At 47.7% G+C, this 14,972-nt stretch overlaps 1 protein-coding gene across 1 annotated transcript in view; it reads left to right on the top strand.

The window, feature by feature from the left end:
- Positions 1 to 14,972, top strand: part of loxl4 (lysyl oxidase-like 4) — an 88,249-nt gene that overhangs the window by 53,122 nt on the left and 20,155 nt on the right. Inside the window, exons 11-14 of the mRNA XM_069900331.1 lie at positions 5,468 to 5,619; positions 8,443 to 8,610; positions 10,155 to 10,320; positions 11,091 to 11,334. Coding sequence (XP_069756432.1) covers positions 5,468 to 5,619; positions 8,443 to 8,610; positions 10,155 to 10,320; positions 11,091 to 11,334 — 730 coding nt within the window. The remainder of the gene's footprint in view (positions 1 to 5,467; positions 5,620 to 8,442; positions 8,611 to 10,154; positions 10,321 to 11,090; positions 11,335 to 14,972) is intronic.

Here is a 14,972-nt window from a genome sequence, read left to right as displayed (position 1 = left end):
AGAAAACCCACGCAGACACGGGGAGAATGTACAAACTCCTTACAGACAGAATGGGATTTGAACCCCATTCCCGATTGCTGGCGCTGTAAAGGGTTTGCGTTAACTACTATGCCAACCGTGCCACCCAGAACTGAATCCAATACACCAAGTGTTGTCTAACCAGAGTATTATAGAGCTGCAACATTAGTTCACAGGTTTTGAACTTTATCCCCCAACTAATGAAGGCTAGTGCACTATACAGCTTCTTAACTATCCTATCAACATGCATGGGGTTCCAGCCTTGATCTATGATGGTTGGTGGCTGCTGGCTGAACACTGGGATTGGAAAGGTGCTGGGGGTCACGACCCTGAACCACTGCAGTCCCTCTGGCGAAGGGGTGCCCAGAGAGCTGGTGGGGAGGGGGATTCAGGGTTCGGACCCAATGACGATGAAGGAATGGGGATAGATTTCCAAGTCAGGATGGTGCGGGATGTGCAGAAGATGGTATTTTGTCTTCACCCCTCGAAGAGAGGGGGTTAGTTCAGGAGGAACAGTCGGAGTAGCCCGAGTGAATGACTGCAGTGCATTCTGTAGGTACCACTGACTGCAGCCTCTGCATGACGATAGGGGAGGGGGTGGAGAGCTAATCAGATGAAATTACTTCTTTGTGAGTTTCCATGTGGTGACACTAACAACTGCCTTCATAAGGGAGCCATGGCTAAAATATTAATACAAAAACAACACAGGAGAAGGGAAGGGAGAGAAAAATAATTAATTCTGCTTTCTGAGATACTTTTTTTTGGAAGAAACATTGGGACTAATTGGAATGGTCTGGGGACGCACTAATTAAAACCCAGAGATGACAGGACTGGAGGTTGTTCAACATTCATCAACCTAAACAAAATCTCCAAATGAACTTGTCTGAAATAAGCGTCAGGAGACAAGACCTTGGGTGGGAATTAAATTACATCAAGCATGGCACTTCTGGGTAAGTTAGTGGGCTCTCACATTTCAGCAAACCATGAACCCTCGGTACTTCATCATCCACATTCCTCACCGTTGTCTTCCTCTTTGTCTTTCCCCTCCCTTTCTCTCTAATTTCCCCATCTCTCAATCTCCTCATCTCCTTCTCTGCATCTGTCTCTCCCTCTCCCCATCTAAATCCTCACTGTCTCCCCTTTCTCTTTCTCTCACTCCTTCCCTCCCTCTCTCCCTAGCTCCTTAGTTCCCTCTCTCTCCCCTCACTCCATCTCTTTCTCTTTCCACCTCTCTTTCTCCCTCACTCCATCTCTTTCTCTCTCCACCTCTCTTTCTCCCTCACTCCATCTCTTTCTCTCTCCACCTCTCTCTCCCCTCACTCCATCTCTTTCTCTCTCCACCTCTCTTTCTCCCTCACTCCATCTCTTTCTCTCTCCACCTCTCTTTCTCCCTCACTCCATCTCTTTCTCTCTCCACCTCTCTTTCTCCCTCACTCCATCTCTTTCTCTCTCCACCTCTCTTTCTCCCTCACTCCATCTCTTTCTCTCTCCCCTCACTCCATCTCTTTCTCTCTCCACCTCTCTTTCTCCCTCACTCCATCTCTTTCTCTCTCCACCTCTCTTTCTCCCTCACTCCATCTCTTTCTCTCTCCACCTCTCTTTCTCCCTCACTCCATCTCTTTCTCTCTCCACCTCTCTCTCCCCTCACTCCATCTCTTTCTCTCTCCACCTCTCTTTCTCCCTCCCTCCATCTCTTTCTCTCTCCACCTCTCTTTCTCCCTCACTCCATCTCTTTCTCTCTCCACCTCTCTTTCTCCCTCACTCCATCTCTTTCTCTCTCCACCTCTCTTTCTCCCTCACTCCATCTCTTTCTCTCTCCACCTCTCTTTCTCCCTCACTCCATCTCTTTCTCTCTCCACCTCTCTTTCTCCCTCACTCCATCTCTTTCTCTCTCCACCTCTCTTTCTCCCTCACTCCATCTCTTTCTCTCTCCACCTCTCTTTCTCCCTCACTCCATCTCTTTCTCTCTCTACCTCTCTTTCTCCCTCACTCCATCTCTTTTCTCTCCCCCTCTCTCTTTCTCACCCCTCTCTCTCCCTCTTCTCTCTCTCTCTCTCTCCACCCCTGCATTCTTCTCTGGTTGACTGATCAGACAGCTGCAGAAATGCAGAAATCTGAGGACTGGTGGAGAGAGAGAAAAAAAGCCTTGTTTTATTCCCCTCTGATCTCTACGCTTTGAGTTTTTAAAATTACGTGTCTGTTACTGTAATCACAATCAAGTGAATCTGCTTGGATGGAGTTATGTGGAGCACTCATGTGTACTAGACATAGCGTCATGTAATATTTTCCCAGAGAGATCCCAGTGAACATAAGCTGGCAGACAGTGTGTAGCTCCTCTCATTGGTGTGTGGGTGAGTCAGAAATCGCCAGCAAAGCTCAGTGACATTTCCTGGTCTACACTCGAGAAGAAACTCCTGCCCCCTTCCCCCCCCCCCAATAGTTCCATATAGGCCATACGACATAGTGTCGCAGTTGCGTTCTGCTGTTAAGGGAGATTTTGGATGTTCAGCAGGAATACACCATTCAGCCCATCGTCTACCCCAGCTTTCAATCATGAACTGATCCACTTTCTCACTCAGGTCCAATGCCTGACCTTCTCCCATATCCTTTGAATATCTGGCTAATCACTAATCTATCAATCTCTGCCTTAAAAACACAACATCCTGTCTCCATAACCACCTTTGGCAACAAATTTCACAGATTCACCACCCTCTGGCTGAAGAAATTCCTCACATCTCTGTTCTAAGTGGACGGAGCACAGCAAGATCTTTTGGTGGCCAGTCTTGCCCATGAAGGTTCAACATTTATCTTGAAACTGTGAAGTATGTCCTGCTCCCGTCAGATTATTGCTTCTCGTCTGCAGAGAGAGAAGGTGGAGACTTGGTTTTGTGTCTCATCCTTCCAAGCAGATTCTCCAAGAGTGTGACTCTCCTTCTCCTTTGTCCTCGTCCCCAATTTCTCCCCCCACCCTCACCTCACCCTCGGACAGCTTTACCAAAGTAGCCTCTTCCCCTCCCCCATCAGATTTCTGAACGGACAATGAACCCTAGATGCTATCTCACCTTTTCTCTTTGTCGCACTAATCACTTTTTAAAAATAGTTTATTTGCGATATTGTAATTCGTAATAATTTTGCACCTTGAAATGCACAATACTGCTGCCTCAAAACAATAAAATTTGTGACATGTTAGTGACCATAATCCTGTTTCTGATTCTGAACAGTTCCACTTGTTTCTCTCTGAAAGTTCATGTCACGTTTGCAATGTCCAATTAAGTTAGACCGCTGCCATCACTAAGGAAGACGGGAAGTCTCCACTTTGTCAAACTCCTCTCATAGAAATGAGGCTTTAGTGAGGAACGAACTGCAACCCCTGGTTTACAAGGCCAGTGCCCTAACCACTAAGCAATCCTAGTCAGGAAATTGGATGGGAAACTTTAAGGAGTGAATCATAATTTCTCTGAAGGGAAAAATATTCTCCAATTTTGTTCTAGAATACCAAACCCTCGAGTGCAGGGCTGGATTTTCCAAGTGCTCTGCTGGAAGGAATGTTGCTCAGACATTCCAGTGTGAGACGGTGTCCTCTGGAACATTGTCTTCCTTACAGTCCATAGATCTTGACTTGCTTTCCAGGACTTTGAAAGGAATTTAGATCCAAAACTTCAGAGGATGAGCTCATTGACTTTGTCAAACAGCATAAACTTTTCATTGGGGTGTGTGGAATGATGAATATAACATTTCCATGTGGAGTAATTATTTCGTTGGGTTGCACGGGAAGTTAAACCAAGTTTATTGTCATCTGATTGCACAAGTACAACCCGACGAACAACGTTCTCTGGTCCTCAGTGTAAAAACACACAGACACACAACCAGAGAGAATACACATACAGACAAACGACACATGTGCAAGACAAATATTTATCTAAACACAAATAAATAAATATTTTTTCTTGAATATGAGAGACTCGGAAGGTTCATCCGATTAGTTCCTTTGGTCGTTCAACATTCTCACTGCCTGTGGGATGAAGCTGTTCCTCAGCCTGGTGGCGCTGGCTCTGATACTCCTGTATCTCTTCCCCGATGGGAGCAGCTGAAAGATGCTGTGTGCAGGGCGGAAGGGATCCTCAATGATTTTGCGTGCCCTCTTCATACAACGATCATGGTAAATCATGTCAAGGGGGGAGGGTGGTGGAGGGAGACGCCAGTGATCCTCTCTCAATGTGACTCTCTGTTCCCTTCCCCCAATTGCCCAACCTTTCCTTTAACCCACTGATACCACAGACATCTCCGCCCCTCCCTGAGGGAGTGAGCCCCACCTTCACACCTCTTTGTGGCCTCAAGATTCAGGCTAGTAGATTTAGGACCGAGATGAAGAGAAATTGCTTTTCCCAGAGAGTGGTGAATCTGTGGAATTCGCTGCCCATCGAGGAAGTGGAGGTGACCTCAGTAAATATATTTAAGACAAAGTTGGATAGATTTTTACATAGTTGGGTAATTAAGGAATATGGGGAAAAGGCAGGTCAGTGGAGATGAGCCAATCATCAGATCAGCCATGATCTCATTAAATGGTGGAGCAGACTTGATGGGCTAGATGGCCAACTCCTGAACCTATTTCTTATGGTTTTAAACCTCTATCAATTACAATGATAATGATAATTTAATGAGTTTATTGTCATACACATTGTACATTGTACAGATGTGTACTTGCTGCAGTCGAATAGTGGACAAGACTAGGCAGAGATAAATAAAGTGCAGATGCTGGGGTCTAATGCAGTGCACAAACATGCTGGAGAAACTCAGCAGGATGTGCGGCATCCACGAGAAGCAAAAGGCAGTCTAGTTTCAGGCCTGAGCCCTTCATCAGGGGTGTTGAAAATCAGGCAGATGCCTGAACAGAAAGGTGGTGGTGAGGGGGAGGGAGAGGCAGGGACAGGAGCACAGGCTGGCAGGTGGGAGGTGCATACAGGGTGGAGGGTGGAAGCTGAGAAGTGAGGGGGGAGAGGGAAGTGGGAAGCTCTCTGGTAGGAAGGGAGACAGAGGGATGGGAAAAGAGGGAGGGGGTTAACGCAAATTGAAGGAATTGATATTGACACCGACTGTTTGGAGGCTGCTGAGACAGAACTTGAAATGTTGTTCCTATGAATGATTGACCTCTCTGGTTGGAACCTTCCATTGAGACTGAGAGAGGGGAGATGGTCAGTGTAATGAGGACAGGGTGGAAAGTGTTGGATCTGGTCCAGGAGGCGATTGGTGGATCAGGGAGGGGAGAAGGATGACGAACAGATGGGGGAAACAGAGGCAGTTGATCAGCAAATGTCAGGCAGAGAGGCAAGAGGGAATTAAAGAGCTGTCAGGTGAAGGAAGATGAGTTGTGCAGGCTGGGTGTGATTAGTGAACACAAAGTCTGATGCTCAAGGAAGGTGATGTAATGTTCTTCCATGATGTTTGACAGGAATGGGTCCCATCCACATGAACAAGGTCACCTGCAGCGGCTTTGAGCAGTCGGTGACAGACTGCACCTTCCGGGAAGTGAGGGACAACTGCAAACACGAGGAAGATGCAGCTGTCCGATGCAACATCCCCCTCATGAGCTTCCAGAAAAAGGTAAATGTTCCCAGGTGCTACCCTGTCCATCATTCAGGGCCTAGGGAAGAAGCTGAGCCCAGGCCTGAGGTCTGATTCCAGGCTTTGAACTCTGTTAATATCCAAAATGGAGGACGTCTCTCTAAGCTGTGCACGTGTGCACAGGTGGAAGTGCTGTGTGCACATGTACGCGCACACACTGAGCATTTGTGCGAGTGCGTGCATGTATATAAAACGTGCACAGTTTAGAGGGAACACAGCGTCAAAAAGCTCAGAACAAAAAAGTCAACTTCTCTCTCCAACTCTCCACACCTCCACTGTCTACTGCAAGTTTAAAAAAAATGATCTTTTAATGAAGGTTGAACAAACATTTCCATAAGATGTATCTAAGATGTAATACATATATATCATATATTTATATTTGCAAAGATTTTCCACATAATATTTATCTGAGGTAAACCCTTATAGAGAGAAAAAGATAGTACAAGAAAAAGAAGAAAACTATATACAAGTAGGGAGTGATTTTTTTTTTAAACATAATCATTGATTTGTAAGAATAAGGTCAGGCCTATGAAGTATTATGCAGTTAAACCATTTTTCCCCCAGTATGAATCAAATTGTTCCAATTTATAATTAACGGATGCTGTTATTTTCTCCATTTTATAAATGTCCATTATAATTTCCTGTTGGGCTCTCCTGTAGGATGTAATAAAGTATCTTATCAGGTTTTCCCACCCAAACTCCCTCTATTTCGGTGACCTGATCACTTCCATTGACGCCTCCATATTATTTTCCATTCTTCCTCATATATAGTTCTCCCTCCTTCCTTTTCCCATTTTGTTTTAAATTATGAAGTCGAATATATTTTAACATTTGACAGACCTTTATGTACACAACCCATACAGCTGAAGTGATTTTACTGCCATTATCTGAATTATATGCTTCGAACAAACAGTAGTATCAAACATGCACTTGCTTTGGTTACATTTTTAACTCTCCTATTAACATAATTCGCAGGATCTGCAAATACCAATTAAAAGTTGTTTTTTTAAATGTTCCTCTTTCCGCATTTCAAAAGTTTTGAAATGCTTAAAGAGAAACTTTTTATTAAAAAATTTAAATTTAAAAAAAAATTGAATCAAAACTGAGTTACTTACCCTCCTTCAAAGATCATAGTCCACGCTCCACTTGACGTCGTTGTCATTTGTGCCACCCAGCGCTGTATGTTCCCAACCCAAATCCCCCCTTCGTCTGTGCGCCGGTTGGCCCCGGTACTCAAATCCACTGCGCATGCCTGCAAGAAGAAACATGCCCGCACACGGTCTTCAGACTCTGGGACGCCCTAAATTGACAGGTAAGTACTGTGTCCCTTTCCCTTTTGATGATTCTGCCCCTTAATTTGTCCTCCATTTGGAGGTGTATGGCCTACACTCCCAAATGGAAGAGAAGTTAATGTCCAGCGAAATTGGTGCTGGAAGGAAGACAAAGTCCTCATAAGCCAGACTGATTGGCTTAAATCCGGACATCTGGCCACCTTAACTCTGAAACTAGGCCCAGGCCTGAGGCCTAATTCTAGGCCCTGAACACTGCTATCCCATTTCTGATCAATAAAAACATATATTTTCTGAAGTAAATGTTCAGATGCCACCAAATGCTAAAATTAAAAGACAAATTCCATTGTTGGTAATTTAAAACCCTCCACATCGCTGTGACTCATTAATATTCATCTGGTTTCCCAGGCAACCCACAGATTTAACATGCAAACTTGTAACCAACCCTTGAATGCTTTAATAATTTTTATTACCTTTTTGGTTATTATTTTTTGCTCTATTGATGTGGAGGTAGCTGGCAGCTTGGAAAGAGGCAGTGCTATTAACACAGCCCCAGAGACACTGGTTTTGATCCCGACCTTAACTGCTGTCTGTGTGGAGTTTGCACGCTCTCTCTGTGACCGCATGGATTTTCCCCTGGGTGCTCTGGTTCCCTCCAACATCCCAAAACAGTCCCAGTCAGTAGACAGTTATAAACTGATCCTAGCATGTGGGGGATAGTTTATGGGAGTGCAGGGAAGGGATTCAATGGGATAAGGCTATGATTAGTGTAATTAGGTGTGAGAGGGTCAGCACAGACTCGATGGGCCGAAGGGCCAGTTTACGTGCTGCATGACTCTAGGACTGTCATCCTCTATACTTGCTGATCTATTCCCACTCCAGCCACTTCCCTTTCTCATCCCCCTGGTCTTATCTCCTTCCTCACCCACTACCATCCAGCACCCCTCCATTCACATCCCCCTCCCCCCTCTGGTTACATCCACGTTTACTCCAATGGATTTTTCCCTTCTCCCCTCTGCCATGCCCCCATCCCACTCCATTCCACCTGGTTTCTCATAAGACCATAACACATTGAGTTCGCCCACCATTCCATCATGAACTGATTCATTCTCCCAATCAGTCCCAGTCCCTGGCCTTCTCCCCATAATCTTCGATACCCTGACTATTCAGATAATTATCAATCTCTGCCTTAAACACATCACGATTGGCATGGTTAGCACAACTCCTTTACAGTGGCAGTGAGCAGGACCGGTACTCGAATCCCACTCTGTCTGTAAGAAGTTTGCACGTTCTCTCCTATGTCTTTGTGGGTTTTCCTAGAGGGCTCTGGTTTCCTCCCACCGTTCAACACCCTCCCACCCTGTCCTCATTACACCGACCATTTCCCCTCCTGGGAAGGGGCAAGAGACTAGGATCAGAGATGGAGGTGGGTTATGGGGTGAGATGAGCAGGTGACCGACTGTGAACTCTCTAGGGAATGCTGATGTGACTGTTCTCCCGGTCTGGGTTATAGATCCGACTGAGAGGGGGCCGTAACTCCCACGAAGGGCGTGTGGAGATCCTGGTGGAGGTTAACGGCACAGCCAAGTGGGGCAGTGTGTGCGGCATGAACTGGAGACTGACCGAGGCCATGGTGGTGTGTCGGCAGCTGGGCCTTGGCTTCGCGGACCACGCCCTACAGGTAGGTGTTGGGCAAACAGGATGAGCTTCCCCTATGCTAGTATCAGACCTTCCTGCTCAGAGTTCATCAATGCCTCAGGTTGGGATAAGTGCTTCAGGGCTCAACCAAAATCTTCAGGGGGAGACCTCTAATCTCCCCTGTCCTTAGAACATTCCAACAGTGCAAGCCCTTCACCCCACAATGATGTGCCGATCCCTAAACACCTAATCAACAAACTAACCCTTCCTTACCTCACACCCATAACCCTCTATTTTTCTTGTATCCATGTGCTTGTCTGAGAGTCTTTTGAATGTCCCTATTGTTCCACCCTCACCACCATCCTTAACAATGCATTTCAGCAGGTCTCTGTGTGGAAAAAAAACTACCTCTGACATCTAGTCTAAACTTTCCTCCACTCACCAGGAACAGATGTCCTTTGGTACGTTTGGCATAGTGCTGTTACAGCGCAAGCGATAAGGACTTGGGTTTGATTCCCACGCTGTCTGTAAGAAGTTTGTATGTTCTCCCCATGTCTTTGTGACTTTTCCCAGGGAGCTCCAGCTTCCACCCACCATTTCAAATGTACCGGCGGTGGAGGTGGGGGGGGGGGGGGTGTTGTAGGTTAATTGGGTGTATTTGGGCGGCACAGGCCCATGGGCTGAAAGGGCCTGTTACTGTGCTATATGTCTATATAAAAAATTGTTACTATTGCCCTGGGAAAAAAGGTGCTGGCTGTCCCTCATAATCGTATACATCACTATTAAGTCACCTCTCATCCTTCATTTTCCCAAAGAGAAAAGCCATAGCTCTGTCAAACATGTTTCACAAGACACATTCTCAAATTTAGGCAACATTTTGGTAAATCTCTGCACCCTCTCCATAGCTTCTACATCCTTTCTGTATTGAGAACTGAATGCTACATTTGTGTGAAATTGTCCCTCCCTGTATCACTTTTGGTGAGGTGAGATGGCTGATGAGAGGTTTGACCACAAGACATAGGAGCAGAAATAGGCCATTAGCCCATCTAGTCTGCCCTGCCATTTAATCATGAGCTGATCCATTTTCTCACTCGGCCCCACTGCCCAGCCTTCTCCTATAGCCTTTGATGCCCTGGCTAATCTAGAACCTATCAATTTCTTCCTTAAATATACCCAATGACTTGGCCTCCACAACCGCCAGTGGTAACAAATTCCACAGATTCACCACCCTCCGGCTGAAGAAATTTCTCCACTTCTCTGTTCTCAGTGGACGTTCTTCAATCCTGAAGTTGTGCCCTCTTGACCTAGTCTCTCTCATCATGGGAAACAACCTTTCTACATCTACTCTGTACATGCATTCAATGTTCAATATGTTTGGGTCCAGTGTTGAATCTCTCTGGTATGAATCCATCATTTCCTCAGACAGCAGGAACAGAAGATGGGCTGAAGGACCTGTTTCTATGCTGCCTCTCTTGACCTGGCCTCCCCACTTTGCTTCTGTGGTGGGTGAAATGGAGTGGGGTGAAGGAGAGGGGTACTGTCTGCAGGGTTTTGGTGTGACTATGAGTTCTGCCATTTTGCTCGAAGGAAACGTGGTTCTGGCAGGGAGAGGACACCACAGAGGAGGTGTTCCTCAGCGGGACGTCCTGCTCTGGGACTGAGCTCTCCATCCTTCAGTGCTCACACCACGGGGACCAGGTGGTGTGTCCAAAAGGCGGGGGCCGCTTCGCTGCTGGAGTTATCTGCACAGAGAGTGAGTGACGTTGTGGGGGCAGGGATGGACGCGGAGCAGGGTAGACTCCTCATTATCCTCTATGCCCAGCTCATCTCACGTACCCAAATACCCCATGGATCTGATGTCAGCATTAAAATTAAAAACATGGGAAGCAGGACCCTGTCCAACCCTGTCCCACCATTCAATCTTCAGGATGTGCCCCATTTTCCAGTCCCATCCCCATGTCCTTCCATTCCCCTATGACCTACCTCAGTGCGCTGCTCGCACTTTTCACCACAGGATTCAAGAATTTTTTCTTGTAATGTACATTCTACACAAAAATTTGATAATGTTTGCCTGCCACAAAGGCACACGAAGAGGTACCTCTTGCCTGGTGCTCTCACCAATGAGAGAAAGAGAAGTAAATGACAGTCCTCGCATAGACACTGAGTGTCCGTTGATTTGCCTCGTGCCCCACCGTAACCTATGTAGCCGCATGGCCTCCTGCCCAGTCCAGCAGTGACCCTGAGCTTCAGGCTTCTGAATCTCTCTCCTTGGTGACTGGTTCCCTACCCCCGATACAATCATGGAGCTGTCAGCACCCGAGGCCATTTGGGGACTAGTCTGACCCACAACAGGAGCGGCTGCACAACTGCAAGTCACTATTTTGCACAAATTGGGTCCTTTATGATGGTGGCTGTGCTCCACACAGGTGCCCATAATGGACAGGAGGTGGTTGGGTAATGATGTGAGGATGCCAGTACTCACTGTCCTCTCTTTCTCTCTCTCTCTCTCTCCAATGTTGCCAGTAACCCCTGACCTTGTCCTGGATGCCCAGCTAGCCCAGGAGTCTGCCTACCTGGAGGACCGGCCCCTACAGATGTTGTACTGTGCCCATGAGGAGGGCTGCCTGGCCAAGTCAGCGAATGCCATGAACTGGCCCCATGGACACAGGCGGCTTCTGCGCTTCTCCTCCCGCATCCACAACATTGGCAGGACCGACTTTCGCCCACGAGCTGGTCGCCATGCCTGGGTCTGGCACAGCTGCCACGGGTAAGTTCATAGTTCCGTCCAGCAACTGGATTGCACGTCCACTGGATGGTCAGCCCACTGGCTGGTCCTTTCACTGGCTTGTAGATCCACTGGCTGGATGGCTCACTGGCTGGTACACCCACTGGCTGGTCAGCCCACTGTATGGAATGTCAACTGGATGATCCATCCACTGGCTGGACAGATCACTGGTTGATATGTCCACTGGATGGTCAGCCCACTGGCTGGTCAGTGCATTGACTGGTCTGTCCATTGGATGATGTGTTCACTGGATGGCCATTGCACTGACTGGTCATCCCACTGGCTGGTGTGTCCACTGGATGGCCTGTCCACTGGTTGATTAACATTTCATTGGCTGGGAAATCTTTCATTGGTTAATTAATGTTTCATTGATTGGTTAGCAATATTTTAATGATAATTTAATTCATGAATAAACATTATGTTGGTGAGAATCAGAAAATTTATAAAACAGATTTGAAATCACCAGTTTCTGTGAGAATATTTATGGTGGAAGGAGCCCATTTGGCCCATTGTGTCTGTGCTAGTTTAATACCCACCCACCTTCCCACACTGGCGGCTGGTGACAGGCTCCTCGTCTACACCCCAGGCCTGTCCCACCTTGGGGTGGGTCCCTGCCTCCCCCACCCTCTCTGATAGTGTTTCAGGCCCCACCCCCTCTATGGGGGAACAATTTTCCTCATCTCCCCCCATTCTCTTCATCAGGTACTTCTCTGTTCTCTGCTGTTTGACCCTTAGCATAATGTTCAACATAAAATCTGCAAATGCTGGAATCTTGAGCAAAACAATGAGAAGCTGGAGGAGCTCAGCAGGTTGGGCAGCATCCGTGGAGAGAAATGGTTGGCCAACATTTTGGGGTCTGGACCCCTTATTGAGTCTTGATAAAGGATCCCGACTTGAAACATTGACTGACCATTTCTCACCACGGACATTGCTCCACCCGCTGTGTTTCTCCAGCATTTGCCTGCTCCACATTCCAACTTCTGCTCTCACCTGTATCTCCCCCACATCGCAGTGAATGGCTCCAGGGCACTGAATGTGGGATATCTCCCTCCTCTCTTCAATGGCAATTTTAATTATATCAAGTTTACTGTCATGCACATTGCATGATGTACAGATGTATCGAAGCTCAGCTGAACAGGCACTTATAAAGAAGACTTTCTTTGGCTTGGCTTCGCGGACGAAGATTTATGGAGGGGGTAAATGTCCACGTCAGCTGCAGGCTCGTTTGTGGCTGACAAGTCCGATGCGGGACAGGCAGACACGGTTGCAGCGGTTGCAGGGGAAAATTGGTTGGTTGGGGTTGGGTGTTGGGTTTTTCCTCCTTTGTCTTTTGTCAGTGAGGTGGGCTCTGCGGTCTTCTTCAAAGGAGGTTGCTGCCCGCCGAACTGTGAGGCGCCAAGATGCACGGTTTGAGGCGATATCAGCCCACTGGCGGTGGTCAATGTGGCAGGCACCAAGAGATTTCTTTAGGCAGTCCTTGTACCTCTTCTTTGGTGCACCTCTGTCACGGTGGCCAGTGGAGAGCTCGCCATATAACACAATCTTGGGAAGGTGATGGTCCTCCATTCTGGAGACGTAACCTACCCAGCGCAGTTGGATCTTCAGCAGCGTGGATTCGATGCTGTCGGCCTCTGCCATCTCGAGTACTTCGATGTTAGGGATAAGTCGCTCCAATGAATGTTGAGGATGGAGCGGAGACAACGCTGGTGGAAGCGTTCTAGGAGCCGTAGGTGATGCCGGTAGAGGACCCATGATTCGGAGCCGAACAGGAGTGTGGGTATGACAACGGCTCTGTATACGCTTATCTTTGTGAGGTTTTTCAGTTGGTTGTTTTTCCAGATTCTTTTGTGTAGTCTTCCAAAGGCGCTATTTGCCTTGGCGAGTCTGTTGTCTATCTCATTGTCGATCCTTGCATCTGCTGAAATGGTGCAGCCGAGATAGGTAAACTGGTTGACCGTTTTGAGTTTTGTGTGCCCGATGGAGATGTGAGGGGGCTGGTAGTCATGGTGAGGAGCTGGCTGATGGAGGACCTCAGTTTTCTTCAGGTTGCCTTCCAGGCCAAACATTTTGGCAGTTTCCGCAAAACAGGACGTCAAGCGCTGAAGACCTGGCTCTGAATGGGCAACTAAAGCGGCATCGTCTGCAAAGAGTAGTTCATGGACAAGTTGCTCTTGTGTCTTGGTGTGAGCTTGCAGGCGCCTCAGATTGAAGGGACTGCCATCCGTGCGGTACCTGATGTAAACAGCGTCTTCATTGTTGAGGTCTTTCATGGCTTGGTTCAGCATCATGCTGAAGAAGATTGAAAAGAGGGTTGGTGCGAGAACGCAGCCTTGCTTCACGCCATTGTTAATGGAGAAGGGTTCAGAGAGCTTATTGCTGTATCTGACCCGACCTTGTTGGTTTTCGTGCAGTTGGATAACCATGTTGAGGAACTTTGGGGGGCATCCGATGCGCTCTAGTATTTGCCAAAGCCCTTTCCTGCTCACGGTGTCGAAGGCTTTGGTGAGGTCAACAAAGGTGATGTAGAGTCCTTTGTTTTGTTCTCTGCACTTTTCTTGGAGCTGTCTGAGGGCAAAGACCATGTCAGTAGTTCCTCTGTTTGCGCGAAAGCCGCACTGTGATTCTGGGAGAACATTCTCGGCGACACTAGGTATTATTCTATTTAGGAGAATCCTAGCGAAGATTTTGCCTGCAATGGAGAGCAGCGTGATTCCCCTGTAGTTTGAGCAGTCTGATTTCTCGCCTTTGTTTTTGTACAGGGTGATGATGATGGCATCACGAAGGTCCTGAGGCAGTTTTCCTTGGTCCCAACAAAGCTTGAAAAACTCATGCAGTTTGACATGCAGAGTTTTGCCGCCTGCCTTCCAGACCTCTGGGGGGATTCCATCCATCCATGCTTTGCCACTTTTCAGTTGTTCAATTGCCTTATATGTCTCTTCCCGGGCGAGGACCTCATCCACCTCTAGCCTTAGGGGCTGTTGAGGGAGCTGGAGCAGGGCGGAATCTTGGACTGAGCGGTTGGCACTGAAAAGAGATTGGAAGTATTCTGACCATCGGTTGAGGATGGAGATCTTGTCGCTGAGGAGGACTTTGCCGTCTGAGCTGCGCAGCGGGCTTTGGACTTGGGGTGAGGGGCTGTACACAGCCTTTAGAGCCTCGTAAAAACCCCTGAAGTCGCCAATGTCCGCACTGAGCTGGGTTCGCTTGGCGAGGCTAGTCCACCACTCATTTTGGATCTCCCGGAGTTTGCGCTGAAGATGGCTGCATGCGCGATGAAAGGCTTGTTTCTTCTCTGGCCAGGATGGCTTTGTAAGGTGAGCCTGGTGGGCAGCTTGCTTCTTTGCCAGCAGCTCCTGGATTTCCTGGCTGTTTTCGTCGAACCAGTCCTTGTTTTTCCTGGAGGAGAAGCCCAGTACCTCTTCAGCGGATTGCAGTATGGTAGTCTTCAGCTGATCCCAGAGGGTTTCAGGGGACGAGTCCGTGAGGCGGATTGCATCCTCGAGCTTTGCTTTGAGGTTTTCCTGGAAGTTTCCTCTCACTTTGTCTGACTGCAGGTTTCCAACATTGAACCTCTTTCTGGGGGCTTTACTGTTCCTGGGCTTTGGCTTGAAGTGAAGATT

This window comes from Narcine bancroftii, chromosome 10 (assembly GCF_036971445.1).
Source record: "Narcine bancroftii isolate sNarBan1 chromosome 10, sNarBan1.hap1, whole genome shotgun sequence".
NCBI lineage: Eukaryota > Metazoa > Chordata > Chondrichthyes > Torpediniformes > Narcinidae > Narcine > Narcine bancroftii.
The sequence above is the reverse complement of the archived record's forward strand: the minus strand, read 5'-3'. Positions and strand labels throughout refer to the sequence as shown.